The following is a 17500-nucleotide window of genomic DNA, read 5'->3' on the forward strand; positions in this document are numbered from 1 at the left end:
GGTTTACAGTGGGTTGGAGTTCAAGTTCAAGCGAGTGATATATAATGGCATAAAATGGCAGAAAAAGCTGAGCGGGATCTGGAAAAAAGGACAAGACGAAGGGATAGAAAGAGGAAAGCTGGGACGAAAACCGAGTAACGGTGTGGGCGATATGGGGAAAGAAGAGAGAGAGGGAGGGAGAGAGAAATGAGATCCATTTTTATTCATCCCGTAAGTACAAATTAGCCAGGTATATATTCGATTCTTTGGGTATATGAATTGTTCTTCAAAACAATAGCGCGAATGAATAATTAATTTATTCTGCATGCATAATGAAGTAGGGACCTGTACGGAAATCATTCCCGAATAAATCGGTAGCCGAAAGATCCTGACTGTCGCGTTACATTACTCAACTCACCCAGTATGCAAAAAGTACAAAATACTTATACATGTCGCTACTGACTCATGCACGTGCATTCTTGTACGTTTTACATAAATTAGCACATTATCACAGAACGTACAAATTCCTCAAACCCAGTCTGTTTTCATTGACTTAAATATCCTTTGTTCGGTTGATTGTTTTGGTATTTCTCAAGATGTAAGGCATCTCCATATTTTTAATAATTTCAGGTAAATAAACAAGTCCTTAACTTGGTAAACGATTTTGACCGAAATCTCATTTTCAACTATTTTGACATGAATGTTTGGTTATCACGTCACCCTTGATCTCGTGGCACTATGGTAAAAAAATCACTCCCTTTAATTTTTTCCTTCAGATTTTGAAAGTGTTTTTCCTTAACACCTGCCTGGTAAAATTTTGAGCTTTGATTTTTATCCAAAGGATGTTTATTTTGAGTGTAAGTTTTGGATTTCACGGTCCGCCGTTACACACGTTCAAAACTAACCGCAGTTTATTATATATGCAAAACACGAGTTTTAAAATCTGAAAGCCCGAAACTCCCGTGCTACATATTAATTCAGTCGCGCACAAACGCATTGTTTTCTTAAACTAGTGAGCCTTTGACGTCATTTTCTCTTCGATCAAACCTTTTAATTAAAATAATATCTGACCTGCTAATCGCCCTTTCTCGCAGTCGGAAACTGAATTACTAAGGGCCTCACGAGCCCGGGTTGGTTTTTACCCCGGGTTGAATCACCGCGGCGGTTAACCCTTTTGCAGTCAAATGTTTAAAAGCGTTTACATGAAAACAGTAGTCAAGCCGGGTCAGCCCCCCTTGCGGGGTAACCCTTCTCGAGACTCGGGTTGACCCGGGTAGAAGGGTGAAATTTCTTCAATTTCTTCATGTAAACACTGGCCCATCTGACCCGGGATCGTTTGAACGTCACTCTTTTTGCGGTTCAGCCTTCATGCCCATGCGTGGCCTGTAGCAAAATGGCGGAGGCGAATGGGCATGAAGAACGTGTGGAAAATGTTTGGATAATTAATGTCCAAGAGTTTGTAAGCCCTGGCTTGTAAGCTCTGTTAAAATTAAAGTGCACGGTGGGTGGCTTGGAGCTGTTTCTGTTGGGGCATGATGATGAGCATTAAAAACCCATGCAGCTGCGCACAAGAAAATGACAATGGTAAAATGGCTGATAACGTGATTCTGATGATTGCAAGAATGTTTTATTTCTGCATTCTTTGTTGGTTTCAATCCAGTTTGACATATCATGATAGCTGTGGTCCACACTGGCGGCTACGCAGTTATTTAAGTCATGCATCGGAGGGATATAAACTTAATAAAGCTGAGTGTTTATTTTTAATTTGCTTAGTGCTGCTTTTTTGTCTGTATTGCAATTTTTGGCATATCGTTAGAAGCTCTGATAAGGTTACATGATGCCTGGAGGACCTATGTATAGAACAGAAACGAAAGGAGAGCGAAAGAGAACGACAGCGACAAAACGGAATACCAGTAATAGCTCATACTTAGTGGAAGAAGGTACTCCGCAAGTTCTTTCCTGGGCACTAAACCGTTTGTTATTTTAAAAAAGTGGTTGAATCGGTTTTTCCTTTGTTCAGGAATGAAAATCGAATTTTTATTGTCAACTGGAATTAAATAACAATTATCTGTACTCATTTGGACATAAAGAAAAAGTTGATTTGTTTGTTTGTTTTGCTCTAGAATGCGAGCGAACAAGTGCTTCTTAATCCGTTTGCCCAACTGGTTTTCGATGAGCCTCGACAGTGACATGAAAATTTTGCCTTTATGTTATAAACACGTAATTGCAATGAGTTCTCGTAAAATTAGGGGGAAATCTCCTTAGCTTGTCTTCTCAGAAGTTTGTTTATAGCACCTAAACGTCATTGAAGCGTTGGAGCGTATCTTGTTTAAAGTTCGTCCTTTCTTGGTTGCTTTGCCGTATTTTACAGATTCTTGTTCCAAGCCAACCTGGCGTGTTTCAGTGAAATACATCAAAATGTGAATGATCTGGTTTTAAGAAATAACGTGGAATAAAGTACATCAGCAAAACTCTTTTTTGACCTTGAACTGACAAAGGTTTTTTAACGGCTTCTAATTTTAGCGTGACTCCTATTCGCTGGCTATTGACAGTTGACTCTGAAATGGCCTTTTTTTTTTCCTTTTCCATTCGCTCGCTTAGGGTGTGCTTGTTTTCTTTTAAAGTTCATGCGGTTCAAGAAAAATTCATTGCCAAACTGATGAATTCCAAAGTAAATTTCACTCGAAAAACCGATATCGTACTCATGGCTTCGTGATTTATGCGATATCGGTTTTTAGCGTAAAATGTACCGTGGAATTCACTAGTTAGGCAATGAATTTTTCTATAGAAGAAAGCAAAGAAAATGATTTAATTATTAAAGCAGCAACCGGAAACATAAAAAAGCGGACAATTCGAAACCTTTTATTTTCACTAACCCTACAGGGAGCAAGAATAAATAACCAGGGAGCTCCGCTATTAGGCTTGGCTAAATCTATATATTATTATCATTACGGTGGGTTTATATGATAAAATGGTGTACGACAGGAGTAGTGAAAGAACATTTTAAATGAAAAAAAATGAAAAATTTGAACAACAACAACCCTTATTTTCATTTCATTTTGTAATTCTTGTAACGGAGAATATATATATATTTTACATTTAATTTGTTAAAACTATACAATAATTTTTGTAGGAAATGCCTAGAGCCTAAACGAACAATGAGGTTTTCGACTTATTCTCTAGATTTGTAATGTATATATTGTTTTTGTAGCTTCACTCACAAACAAACCACTGAAGTACAATACACATATACATCAAGTAGGAAAGAGGATAGAAAAAGCAAGAGAGAGTGAGAGAAGCGCCAAAGCGGAGGGTAAAGCATAACGAACACATAGTGCATGGAAAGATACTACTAGAAGATATTAAGAGAGAAGGAAACTACCAGTAAAAGGATAGCAAAAGTGACTAAGGCCGCCAAAGCGGAACATGAAGCATAAGCATAAGGCATACACACAAACAGAGAACAAGATACTAGTTTATGTTAGGAGAACCATTTTGTTTCAGTAGTTAATATCTTTGAACTCTGTTGTTGAAAATTCACTCCATTTACGTTTAAGGGCTTTTCGGGCGGCCATTTTGAAGCCTATAAATGATTGATTTATTCACATTTGCGTGCGACCCAAGGTATGCGATGCATAGTTTTCCCTTTATGGTATCTCTTGGTCTGAATTTTCATGAAAATAATCTTATCACTCCATAAGGAGAAATACATAATTGGTCATGGTTTTCCCCGATATTCTAGGATCAAATGGCATTCCGGGAATGCTTGGCCTCAAGGCTGACAGGGAATAGAAGGAGCACAACGACAGCCTGGTACCAAGGGGGTAGCGGGTTCATAAGGAGGGAAAGGTCCCTAGGGTCCGCGCGGGAAAAATGGACTATACCAGGACAGATGGAGTAAAAGGAGATCAAGGAAAGCTTGGAACCAAAGGAGAAAAAGGAGAGAAAGGAGAATTTGTAAAGGGGCGTCCAGCCAGTCCTGTGCCACAAACCAAGTGAAACAAATGCGTTTGGCTATTTCATTGTTGCTTTTTGCGTACTGTCACTCACGGTGTAGTAAATAGCGTGCATAATAAATCCGCATTCGTTCCCTGCTTGGATATCTACCTTGTTTCTTATAGCTATCTCTTACATTAACATGATTCTTCCCTATTATTAAATCACAGGAATGTTCACTTAAGAAGCTGAGGTCCGACATAGCACTCAAGTCTCATTCCAGGGAAATATGAGAGGCCAACGAAATTGCAAGTGCAGCCTCTGTTGTTTTTTAAATTTAACGGAAGTGAATGGGACAAACCAATGATGCTTGAAGCGGTTGTGTACAATAACTGGCCATCTGGAAATCCTAATTTGCTGCATCACCAATCATTCAAGGGGTACTGTGAAAACTTCCCACAGAACGCCACAAGAGTGGAATTATGGGTAGGTGTGTGTACTGATTGTACTTTGGGTGATGCTTTCACTGGATGGAGGTCTGTGTCCCGGATTCAGGATAATTGAAGAAGTATCTTAGCCCCGGTCCTGAGACTAATATCATCATCATCATCATCATCATCATCATCATCATCATCGCCTGTAGCCCCATCTGGGACAAAGGCCACCAATAAGCACCCTCCAGTCATCACGGTCCTGGGCCAATGGTTGCAGTTCTCACCACGTGTAGCCATTCCTCCTCATGTCTGCCTCTAGGTCACGGTGCCACGAGTTTCTTGGTCGGCCCCTCTTCCTTTTCCCCTGAGGGTTCCAGGCGAGGGCTTGCCTTGTGATGTTAGATGAGGACTTCCGAAGGGTGTGACCGATCCACTTCCAGCGTCTTTGAAGGATGTCAACTTCTATAGGCTGCTGTCTCGTTTGTTTCCACAGATCTTGGTCGCTGATGATGTCTGGCCAGCGTATCTTAAGAATCCTTTTTAGGTAGGTGTTAATGAAAGTCTGGATTCTTTTCATAGTGGCGACGGTGGTTCTCCAGGTTTCGGCTCCATAGAACAATACAGGTTTCACAATGGTGTTAAAAATCCTGATTTAAGTGCTGGTACCGAGAAGTGACGATCTCCAGACATTCTTCAGCTGTTGGAAAGCTGCTCTCGCCTTGCCGATGCGGACTCTTACATCAGCTTCTGTCCCCCCGGTGTTATCTACGATGCTGCCTAGGTAAGTGAAGCACTCCACCTCATCCAGCGCTTCACCTTCCAGCATAATGGGAGTATCTGTGACCGTGTTGACCTTCAGGACTTTACTCTTTCCCCTATGGATCTTAAGGCACAAACGTGCTGAGACGTCGGCAACAGTGCTGGTCTTTTTCTGCATCTGATGTCGCGTGTGCGAAAGAAGGGCCAGGTCGTCAGTATAGTCCTGGTCATCCAACTGCTTCCAAAGTGTCCACTGAATGCCATTTCGCCCTTGGGCAGTCCATCATCAGAAGAAACAACTGGCGACAGCAGGCACCCTTGCCTCAGTCCAGTTCTTACCTCAAAGGCATCAGTGAGTTGCCGTCCATGGACCACCCTGCAAGTCATCCCTTCGTACGAGTTTCTGATGATATTGGTTATTTTCTCCGGTATTCGGTAATGTCTCAGTAGCTTCCAGAGGGTCTGCCGATCCACGCTGTCAAATGCTTTTTCATAGTCCACAAAATTGATATAATAAGGTGAAATCCACTCCAGGGACTGCTCCAGGATGATACGCAGCGTGGCGATTTGGTCGGTGCAAGACCTATTCTTACGGAAACCAGCTTGCTGCTGGCGAAGCTGTGGGTCTATGGCATCTTTCGTCCTATATTCAGCAAGACTCTTCCCAGATCTTATTGAAAAGAGGGTAGAGCAGCTCCACTTTTGTCCTGATGTCAACCTTTAGTGCCTCTGCTGGGATGTTGTCAGGTCCCGCAGCCTTACCATTTCTCAGCTGCGTGATAGCGTTTTGAATCTCCTCCTTTGTGGGTGCACTACAGTCAATGGATAGGTCGCTGTCGGCTGGCTGTATGTCCGGGGGGTCTAGGGGAGCAGGTCGGTCGAGTAGCTCCTCATAATGCTCCACCCATCTCTTCTTCTGTCCCTCTAAATCAGATGTTGATTGCCCATCCTTATCCTTCACCAGTCTCTCTGGCTTGCTATATTTTCCCGATAGGTTCCTTATGGAAGCATAAAGGTCGCACACATTTCCCTGACAAGCTGCCTCTTCAGCCTCTGCTGCCAGCGACTCCAGATAGTTGCGTTTGTCTGCCTTAAGGCTCCTTTTGACACTCCTGTTTACCCCTTTGTACTCCACTTGCGTCTTAGCTTTTGCAGCTACGAATAAATCATAAAATCATATCGACGAGCTCTTTTCTCATTAGAGTTCCAAAAAACCTTCTTCAATTTTAAGTAGGTTATAGACTTTTTAGGTCATCCACTCGAACAACCTCATTTTTCACACTGATGCGTCCTTTGGGGTATCTCAAATAAACCCCGGGTTGGTGATAAAGTGCAAAAGCGACAAAATCGCGTCTGTAAGATTATGACAAATTCCATTGTACATATTTATTGTTACAATCCTGATCAAAACTGTTGGGACAATCTGCGCTTTTCCCCCTTCCCCCATTACAATGTTTCACGGTCTCCAAAATCAAGTTCCGTTCATCGATGGCTGGCATGTTTCAACATTGTTCTGGGGGGAGTTGCTCATATAACGAGGGAAGCATGTACAGTAAATTCTCTATTTTTCGCCCAAGATTTGACAAGTGTCCCGAAGTGTTTTGACCCGGATTGTAGGCTAGAGAAAGCTTGGATCCTGGCGGAAGGTACGAAGAAATTGTATGGTCTATACGTCAGACCATGTTAGCTCAAAGCGGCAAGCAATATCATGGAATAGCCTGCCACTTGCACTGCGGAATGGTGAGACACTGTAAGGTCTTCAAGGGTTCCCTTACGTAGTGAACGATCATAGTGATCTTGGTATTCTTGAATCTAATTCAGTGAGGTTAATCTGTTAATAGATGGCAAACAAACTACACACTGCTAATTTTCTTTGAAAACAGGGCTAGTAGGAGATAACTGCGTTTATCTGCAAATACCATTCCTGGCGAATACTGAATATTTGCAGACTGACTCCTTTTTCGACGGAATTTTAATTAAGATGTATCTACCTCTGACGCAAAAGATAGTCTTTTCTTTTCTCCACCTGAGATCCCTCTCAATCGTCCTGGTATTCCAATGTATGTATCCGCACACTTTGTAAGGCCAAGCTTGGGGAAGAAAAGCATAGTATTTTCGATAAATTACTTTCTGGAGTCTTCCAACAGTATTACGAATAGCGATTATTTTTGCCGTAGATTTGACAATAACCGAAGATGTTCTAGAAGCCATCTGCAAACTGGGGTGAACGAAAAATTATAATCAATCTGTAGGAATGAAACTATTTTTCTCAAATATAACAGAAAGCCGGGGATGGAAGATCCAAAATTAGGGTTTTTTTAGCATAAAGCAAAACATCATTTTTCTTAGGCCAATACACAGTTTGCCATCCAAACTTATTGACGATTTAATGCACTGGTGAACACATACGAATATGATCTTCCAATCCTAAGACTAACAATAAGGGAATAAATCGTTATGGTGATTTCATAGTGATAGTTGCATGGTTAAGTTATGCATCACACCTGGTGTATCACTTCGTTGACACGTGCGACCCGCTGTTGATCAGAGACGCTTTTTCCCATGCGCAGGAAAGCCTTAAAAAAGAGAGATACAAAGAAGAACTAGTTTAAAAAAACCGTCCATTAAAATCAAAATTTGCCAAACTGGATAGGTTACTGCAGTGGAACAATAATTCTCACTGAAGCTTTGTTTTTCAGTCAGGCACGTTCGAGCTAAGAAGATATACTAAGGAATTAAATTCTGCGGATGAGGGGTACTATAGTGTGAAAATTAGGGCTCAAACGTATCCTAACTTTATGGATAACAAACAAATGACATCTTCTTTGTCGTATATGAAACGATAAGAACAGTAGAGCAGCCAACGCTTCAGTGTGAGGAAAGTACAACCTCATTCAAGAAAATGGAAAAACAGCAAAACATATGGTACCTGTCCTGAATGTCCTTCCCTAAAAGCCGTCGCCTAGTCTCCTATGCAGCCGTTCTTTGTGTCGTCACGCAACGCTCCTCCCCAAACAAAACAACGCCTGTTTTCTTTCGAACTACATTCCTTTCCCTTATCTGACCAATCAGATCTTGGTTCTCATATCCTGAAACCGTTCGCGCTAAAGCCAATAAGCCAATCAAAGCGCAAGTCTTAGCTTCACTCCTATGGGCGACACCACCATTGTGGATGCGTTCGTTATGACGGTTTCAAAGTTTGAATTTCACAGTTAAATAAGCATCAGACGCTTTCAATCAAAAGCGTAATTTTGGAACAACGGAGTTGGAAAATCCCTGATATATCCAGCCATTCCGTATTCCACTCGTTTGCGATGAAATCGACATCGTTGTTGTTGTTTCCCCTCTGCTGGTAAACCTCATGGAGGATCAGATCAATTATTTGACTGGTATTGGAGTTGGCGCCGTTAATGTAAGCTCTAAAGGTGAGGTCGAGTGTCCCAGTACAGAGAGTGGAAGCTATTCGTTGGTTTTTGGTTCACCTGAAGCGTGCTTTTAAACAATGAAAGACGCCGAAACTGAGATGCTGCGAAAGCACGCGTATCGTGAGAACTTAAGTGCTGTGTCTGTCAATGAAGCTGATGTTTTTAGACAATAGTAGGTTACGAGTATATTCTTTGTTTCGTATTAATGTCATTTTCCTATCTTAAGTGAACTACATAGAACGAATTCGACATAACGGTGTTTTATATCTCTGGCACCCAGTGTTAATATAGCTGAATGATGAACACTAAATTGGTCAAATTTTCTAAACCATATGTAATAGAAGCTCATCACCTTCTGCATGTAATCATTGATCGCCTCTAAATCAGTGAACTCACTTGAATGGTGAGTTATGGTCTCGTGATGAATACCGGTAGACCATCCAGGGAAACCAAACAATGTGTTTGTGTATTTATTAAAACATAATTTTCAAGGAAATGTTGGGGCCTAGAGCGAAATGTTGTTCACATGATGAATACATTATTTAATGCTAAATAAATGTTCAATTTAATTTGTTTACTTTGATGTCTTCCTTTCTCCTCAGTAAATCTCAGTCTTTCATAATACCCGATTTTCGCCCCTCTCAGGTTCATAACTGTTCTCTTCCTTCGTTCAATCGCCGTAGTCGCTTTTCCTTTCGATTTTCTCTGGCATTGAAGTCCTCTTCTATTTCTTTCTTCATCTTTTTCAGCTTATCTGATGCACGTTGAAACCTCATTAAACGCTGGTAGCATTTAACTCCACAAAAACAGGTCGCTCCTCCCCGAGTAGCCTGATTCTCAGACGGTCCAGGTCGCTCGTGTCACGCACTCTTCTCCCTTCCCCGTCTGATTTACTTCGTAGGAAATCATATAGATTGTCTTATTTCCACTAATAACAGGGAATGTTACACTTTCACAAACTTTCACAACATGTCGGAAGATGCCAGAAATCTCGATGCAGATGTTGACGGTCCTTTGAAGTTTGCCATGTATTTGGGGTCTGTAAGCTTTTCCCTCAACAGAAAAAGGCGATAAAGGCTTTTATCTCCAAGAAAGATGGCTTGGTAAACTTGCCAACGGGGTTTGGCAAATCGCTCATCATTCCAGGTTGCTTCGGTGGGTCACGCTGAACTTTCCAAATTCAACAGCAATTTTGCTGCGAAGCCAGTAGCTATTGTCATTTCGTCATTAGTGAGCTTAATAGGAGACTAGAAAAATTCGTAACAAGCGTTAGGAAACAAAACTGGCTCCGTTGGCAAGGACAATCTTGCGATCGAGTGTAGCGTTACGTTCACATCGCCGGAATACCAACTGGAAAATGGAAGGTGGAGAAATATGCTGTCCTCGTAAGTTTACACGAGAAATTTGATAGGAATCGTTGTATACAAGCAGACGAAGCTTACTGTATTATCCACTGGTATGTTCATGTGCCTTGCAAATTCCGTCTTCGCCCTTCTTAATCTAAACACCAATTTCCTTTTAAGAGAGTCTGTGAGTGGAATTTCTCTTCATTACTTTGAACATTTCAACTCGCAGGGGCTGTTTATACATAAATGCTATATTGTGTCATTTTACTAGGCTGAGAATTTGATGATCCATATATTCGTTGTAAGGAGTATTATGGATCATTCTGGCTGCCTTGATGTGAAATTTCTCAATGTCATCAAATAGAGTAAGAGAGCAGCTCTCCCAATGTAATAGATGGTTTCCAATTGTTTTGTTGGCAAGAATTTTATCTTCGTCAAAATAGCTAGTTGAGCCGAGAATGATTTGGATAATTTTTCAATGTGATGGTCCCAAGAAAGTTTATTGGCTATGAACAATCCCAGCGATTTCACTACTTTTGAAAGATTAATAACAAGATTTCCACAACACACTTGTTGTAAATAAATTCCTTTCTAGAGATGATCATAGCCTCACATTTCTTTGTGTGCAAAGTGAGTCTATTTAATTCACATCATAGACAAATAATATCAGCAAGAATAACATTCAGTAGATGAATAACATTGTCAGTTGTATCACCAATCACGAAAGCAGTGTTGTCATCTGCATATAGATACAGTTCATCCGCAGAAACATTGTCAGCGAAACCATTAACATGAATGGGAAACAGTCGTGGCCTAAAAGAGATCCCGGTGGGACTCCATAGGACACGAAACTGAGTTTACATTTTACCCTATTTTACTTCAACAAATTGTTGACTTTTTTCAAGGTAACTATTTGGCAACAGCAATAAATTCCTATAAAAACCGCAGGCTTGAAGTTTATAAGTCAAAACTTCATGATCTGCTGAACCAAACGCCTCATGAAAGTCGATAAAGATAACCCCTATGACTTTCACATCGTAAAGTTTCAGTCAAATATAAACAAAAGCGACTCAGTAGATAATCCTTCTTATAACCCCACTGGTTTATGTACTTTTTCCCAGTGAGAATCTGTTATCGCATATACATGTAACTGACTGCATGATTACGCTGGGAATAGAGGGAAGAGTTAGTGGCCTGTAATTTGAGCAATCATCCCTGGTACCACCTTTCCATAGAACTTCCAATCGTGAGAGGGACAGAGACCTGCCTTATAACATAGCCTACTCAAAAATTAGCAATACAGGGACTAAATTCCTCAGCGACCAACTTCATCTCTCTAGCCAAAAAATTGTCTTCCCTTTGAGCCTTCTTCACATTGATCTTCTTGAATTTAGTTTCAAAGGCTCTTTCTCTTAGCATGATATCACCTATTGAAGCTGAAATTCTATATAGAAGGTAGGATCAATGTGAATTTCCTTAGCTTTAAAGGATTTGGCAAGGTCATTACCAATTGTTGAAAAAAAAGGTATTGAAAGCACCAGCCTTAGAGTATGGAACTTCCCCTCTAGTTATTTCCTTCAAAAAGTGAGTGCAACAATAATAATAGTATTGATACCTGACAACAACAATAAGAAGCTTAATAGAAATACAGAAACAACAAGGGTATATAGATGTGTTGTTGACGTGAATGTCACGTGTACTCATTGCAACAAGTACAGGTAATCTCTTAGTTCTTGATCTGTTCGAAAACCAAAAGTAAGTCTTGATGAATATTTACAAGTAAGAAGTTTGGGAAAATGCAGTTACTGAGCCAGAAGAGAATAGTTCTTTCACTGTTATGTTATGTTCATTCTCGATCGAAAGATTGTCCTCGCCAACGGAGCCAGTTTTGATTTATTAACGCCCGTAGGGAATTTTTCTGGTCTTCTATTAAGCTCACTAATGGCAAAATAACAATTACTGGCTTCGCAGCAAAATTGTTGTTGAATTTGGAAAGGTCAGCGTGAACCACCGAAGCAATCTGGAATATGAGCGATTTGTCAAATCCCGTTGGCGAGTTTACCAAGACATCTTTCCTGGAGATAAAATCCTCTTTCTGTTGAGGGAAAAGCTTAGAGACCCCAAATACGCGGCAAACTTTCTCCAAAACACAGTCAACGTCCACATCAAGATTTCTGGCATCTTCCGACATGTTGTTTTCACCGGAGGCACATTCCTTAAATTCCTCAGGTTTGTGTAAGTGTAACATTCCCTGTTATTGGTGGAAATGAGACAATCTATATGACGTCAGGAACAACATTTTCCTACGAAGAAAATCAGACGGGGAAGGGAGACCGTCTGAGAATCAGGCTACTCCCCGAGCAATTAGTACGCACATAAACACCGAGCGCAAATCGAATAATTTCAGCAAGATCTCTTGTACAGAACGTCTCCCAAAGATCTTTATCTTGTTATTTGCAGAGGCTGCTGAAGAACAAGTGAAGCACCTTCAGCGACCGTCTATCAATTTCTTAGGAGTTTCACATGGGTGAAATCTCCGAAGTTACACACGAAAATAACAGGTCGTCATTTTTGAAATCAAAAGGCGTGCCGCGATTGGTGCAACTCCTCATTATCACGTGCAATCGCCACGCAGTCCGAACAAAGGGAAAGGAATGTAGTTGAAAAGAAAGCAGCCGTTGTTTGTGTGGGGAGGAGCGTTTCGCGACCACACAAAGAACGGCTGCGTAGGAGACAAGCCATCGCCCGAATGGTGAGCATTGTCCCCTCCCATACAATAAAATTTATGATTCCACATTAGGGCCGTTTATACGAGAGAAAATAAGTCGCGGCTTACTCTGGCCGCACCGTACATAATACGCGAAAGGAACTATTTATACGAGTAAAAACTCCCAGGCCAGGATAAGAACGTAGATTTTGTACCATTTATATTGGGTGTTCGTGTCTTATGTAAGCCGCGGCTTGTTTTGCCTCGTATAAACGACCCTATTATCTCCTCCCATTTCCTTACCGTTTTCATACTCTAAAAGTTGCGATTCAAGACCCGCAACCTTGTAAGTAAAAATTAATGTCTGATTTCAAGAATTCTAAAAGCCCCAAAAAATTTCGCTGAAGGAATCGCTTAACATATCTCGATGGTATTTTAACTGGTTGCATATAAAAACTATGGAGAAGACAAAAGTTCCTTCGTCACTCACATACACTCCACGCAGACCAATATAATTCACTAACCTGAAAGGTTAGATGTTCCTTCACTGTCAGCGATCCTACCATCAGATCTTCTTGCTGAATGTACGCAGAAATAGCAGTAATTTCCGAGCCAATAGGACAATTATTCACCTTTACAGTTCCTCTGACCTCAATCTGACTAATGTTACGATGTGCCAATACATTCATTAAGGTTGATTTACCAGCGCCACTATAAACAAAACAAGCAGGGCATACTAGAAGTTGTGATTTAAAATACATCACCCACACACACGCGCGAATCCCATCCAATGATATTCAAATATCCAAAACTCAATTCTTTTAGTAACTTTGACCTTTTATAATTCTTGATTCTTAATAATGTTGTTGGGTACATCTAGACGTCAGAATACAATGTTTGCACAAATTAAATAACAAAAGTTTGCACAGAAAATTTACCTAATATGTTGTTTGCATTTGCTTTTCTGCCTATAAATAACTTGGATGAAATCATCTAAAATCGCATCGCACGGAGCAGTACGTGTTCCCATCAGGGCCGTGCGGCCCTCATATGGAGATTTTGCCCAATAGTGTTACAATAAAAGCACGCGCGAGGCTCTACGGGCCATATGATAATTCTTGTGAAATGCTTTCACAAGGAACTGTCGTTTGGGAATTTGACGTACTGTTTAATAAATGTTTTCGGGTTTTGAACCATGAGGCAAAGCCACGTGCATGGTTTTAGACCCGATTAAACACGACATGCGAGTTTATTTACGGCTTCAAAAACATTGCACAAAAACTGTGTTCCTCTGGAGTCCGAACAAAGGTTCAAATTGTGATAGAACATTAGAATACAAGAATAACATGCAATGCCTTTTAGTATGTCTTACTTATATACGGAATGCTGCCAGTTTTTAAAGCTCATGCAAGTGACATTTCATTGGTGACGTCATAGGCTGTTTGCTCATGAACTATTGATGAGCTTTTGAATCGAATATGTAATCTAAAAAAATAAATCAGCAGTGTTTTATCGGGTTTAAAAACACGAGACGTAGGCCGAGTGATTTTAGACCCGATAAAACACGTGCTGCAAGTTTATTGGTCAGAGCTTTTCTCTGTCCTTGTGTGGGCCCATTTCCATTAGTAGGACTAACGCTCACATGGTTTATACGGATAGAAAACTAGCACTTTCCATTACCCTCTAATAGTTAAATCTGAACAAGGGTTCATATTGTGAGAGGAGAACATCAGCATGCAAGACAAAAAAGCCGGGCCTCATTAGTATTCTTTATATAAAGAATTCTAATGAGGAGAGTTTTATCGGGTTTAAAGCTCATGCACGTGAAGTTTTATCGGTGTTTTGATCAACCTCGTTCCCAGGGTCTCTCTTCTTCCCTGGGAATTAGGTTGTGTCTTAATAGGTTGTTAGGTCATGAATTATTAATAGTAAAGAAAATACAGTTCAATCGCCCTCTTTAGTCACGACTCGCGGCGAGCCGAAGGGAGAAAACGCTATCCACTGTAGTAATATCCTACATTATTAAATTTTCAACCTCGGTTAATGCATTTCTCGAGCTCCGATTGGTTCACTCAATCTCGGTTATCAGCTCATATACCTTAGTTTGACCTTATATCGCAATTGATTGCGCTAAGCGTTGCTAAGCTAAACCTTTTTTCCACCGGAAAAGGAAAATTTCTCTCTGAATAAAGCAAAAAAAACCTTTTGTGGAAAGTTTGGATCAATTCCGACGTTTAGAAGTACGCGACAAGGCAAGAAATGTTTTGCGGTGAGCCTGCGTCTGTCGGACCACAAGGTATTACATAACATAGCATCTTCATCTCGGCGTTAGAAATATTCTCTAAAATATTTTAAATTCAACAAAATCTGTAGGCCAGTTTTTCGAAAAAAGAAATGTTTTTGTGATGAGCCTACGTCTGTCATCATATCAAGACGAAATTTGGCCAGGGTATTAAGTATGTACCCATCGCAGATTTCTCACATTATATTTTCCTCCAAAATAACGTTACCATGGCAACTATATTAGGCATTTCTTTGAGCGTTAAAATCAACATATGTTGTTTCTTTTTAAGAAACGGGACGATGAAATTTTCCCATTCAGCTTTACCAGATTATGTTAGAAATACTCTCTAAAATACTTAAAAATTCAACAAAATTTGTAGGCCAGTTTTTCGGAAAAAATAAATGTTTTTGTGATGAGCCTGCGTCTGTCTGACCACAAGGGAATTACACAACATCGCATCTTCATCTTCGATTTTTTTTGATTTCGCTCGGGTTTTCTCTTTTGGAGTTTAAGGAATTTATTAAACTATTTATTCCATTCGCGCTTGTTGGATATGAGACTGGTTATAGCCAACTCGGCGCTACGCGCCTCGTCGGCTATTTACCATCTCATATCCAACGTGCGCTCATGGAATAATTGTTAATTAATTTATAAAATAATTAAGATAATACGCACATTCTCGTTGGTCAATAGCTAGCTGTGTTTACATGAGAGTATGCAAACACGAATTTTGATTGGTTATGCGTTGTCAGACGCGCGTTTTGATTGGCTGGTAGGAAATGTGATCGTGTATCAAGAATATCTGTTTTCAATCAAGAAGGCAAACAAAAAACAGCATTTTCCTTCGTTCGTGAAATTATTTTTGAGAAATATTTTATAAAAGCAACAGAGGACTTTTTCCGTGTTTACATGGCGTCATCTAAACACTCGGGGAGTTGGGAGAATTCGAGACAGTTATGCAAACCCTCGACTGCGTCTCGAGTTTGCATAACTTTCTCAAAGTCTCCCAACTCCCCCTCGTTTTTAAATGAGACTGTGTAAACACGGAAAAAGTCCTCTAATGCTTAAATACAATTTTCGTTCACTGTCTAAAATCCTCGCGCCTATGGGTTAAAATTAGTCACATGATTTTCCGTTACCAAGGGACAGCAAACCAAGTGACAGAGTCCCTTACTGAAATGATAACGCATGAAGACTGCGCAGTTTTCAACTATGCTTGGTCCGAAGAGGAGAAAATTGTTGAAATTATCGACAGTGCCATCCCAGAAAATACAAAACGGCAAACCAACTGGAATGTCTCAGTTTTCAAGCAAAAAGAAAAATAAGGGTTTTTTTTGCCAATTTTCTTGGTTCTATATGTTACAGGACATATTTTGTAGCCACAACTTCAGTGTTTAACTTCCTCATTCATGCGTGGAACTTCAGCTCTCTGCCGTTGCCGGCAGCCAACTATCTCAAACTACCAAAAACTGGCGTTTAAATATACTGAGCCGTGATTGTTTAATTGCTCCGTTTCCTTTCAAGAATAAAGGACAATGAGGTGACAGTCTGGGCGTATGATTACGTGCCCCGGGAGTGGGACCTGAACTAGTCAAATAAGGGAATGTCGCAAAAACGTACAAGGTTCGCCTGAGTCATGAACTTTGGAAAGTAAGCTTTCGGTGCCAAATACAGCTATGACTGGTGAAAGAGCTTAGAAATACTTGTCCCGCCACAATGTCACGAAAATATTGCGAGACAAGTTGCTCGAAACATTTCACAGTGTAACAGCGCCTTTAGTGTTCAGGTAACATTATTTTTGAAATCCAAAGGAAAATAAGAATTCATGTTTTGATCAGAGGGGCACTTTAACTGTGATGATATAACGTCTTATCAAGATGATATAAGACCAGGGACTGCAGAAAGTATTTTTTCTCACCTCTCTCCCATAACAGCCAACAAGGTACCGGCTTCAACCTTCCCATTTACTGTAGAAAAACAAACGCCAAATGAGTAATTCCGACTGTAATACTGACGAAAACGCTGAACGACTAGACTAAAGAAGGCCTAGCTAAGATAGCTCTTTCACGGAGGCTCGTTACAACGCGGCGAAAATTTTGTCTCAAGAGTCACCTCTACAAAGAGAAGGCCTTACTTTGGTACTTAAGGCAAGCCAAAGACTTAACGGCAACTCAGGAGTCAGGAATAATAATGAACAATGATTCAAAGCTGATCGCCATGCTGGTTTCTTGTCTGGCTCGACAAATCACGCGATTTATCGTTGAAATCAAAGATCTTCATGTCAATAGAAATTACATAGAATTTGCTCACCGTTACATAAAACTTGCTTCCTTTTAATTTTCTCATGGCTGTTATTTCCGAAACACAGTCGCTTCGTTAACGAAGGTCTCGACATCTCAACAAAGACATCGATGTTTTCCCAACAAATTGACACCTTTTCTCTCAAATCCTTGCAACCAGAGCTGTTATATTGCGGGTTAGCGGAAATCTCCTCATTGTCTGAGCTATCTGACAGTCCGCTATCAACAGAACTTATTTCAGGATCAATATGAGAGTAATCTGGATTGCTGCGATGCTGTTTACTACAATAAACCGGCGAACAAGAGCGGGCAGCCATGATTCTTGTGACA

At 40.5% G+C, this 17500-nt stretch overlaps 1 protein-coding gene across 2 annotated transcripts in view; it reads right to left on the reverse strand.

Moving 5' to 3' along the window:
- LOC137967713 (protein white-like) overlaps nucleotides 1-17500 on the reverse strand; it is a 75161-nt gene that overhangs the window by 57550 nt on the left and 111 nt on the right. For both annotated transcript variants that reach the window (XR_011116567.1, XM_068814253.1), the window contains exons 1-5: nucleotides 17181-17500; nucleotides 16789-16837; nucleotides 13111-13297; nucleotides 7613-7684; nucleotides 7100-7198 (exon numbers count right to left, since the gene is read on the reverse strand). The exon at nucleotides 17181-17500 is cut by the window's right edge and continues 111 nt beyond it. Coding sequence is in view for 1 of the 2 variants with exons in the window: in XM_068814253.1 (XP_068670354.1) it covers nucleotides 7100-7198; nucleotides 7613-7684; nucleotides 13111-13297; nucleotides 16789-16837; nucleotides 17181-17487 (714 nt within the window). In the remaining variant the exon portion in view is untranslated. The remainder of the gene's footprint in view (nucleotides 1-7099; nucleotides 7199-7612; nucleotides 7685-13110; nucleotides 13298-16788; nucleotides 16838-17180) is intronic.

The sequence above is a fragment of the Montipora foliosa genome, chromosome 8 (genome assembly GCF_036669935.1).
Source record: "Montipora foliosa isolate CH-2021 chromosome 8, ASM3666993v2, whole genome shotgun sequence".
Taxonomy (NCBI): Eukaryota; Metazoa; Cnidaria; class Anthozoa; order Scleractinia; family Acroporidae; genus Montipora; species Montipora foliosa.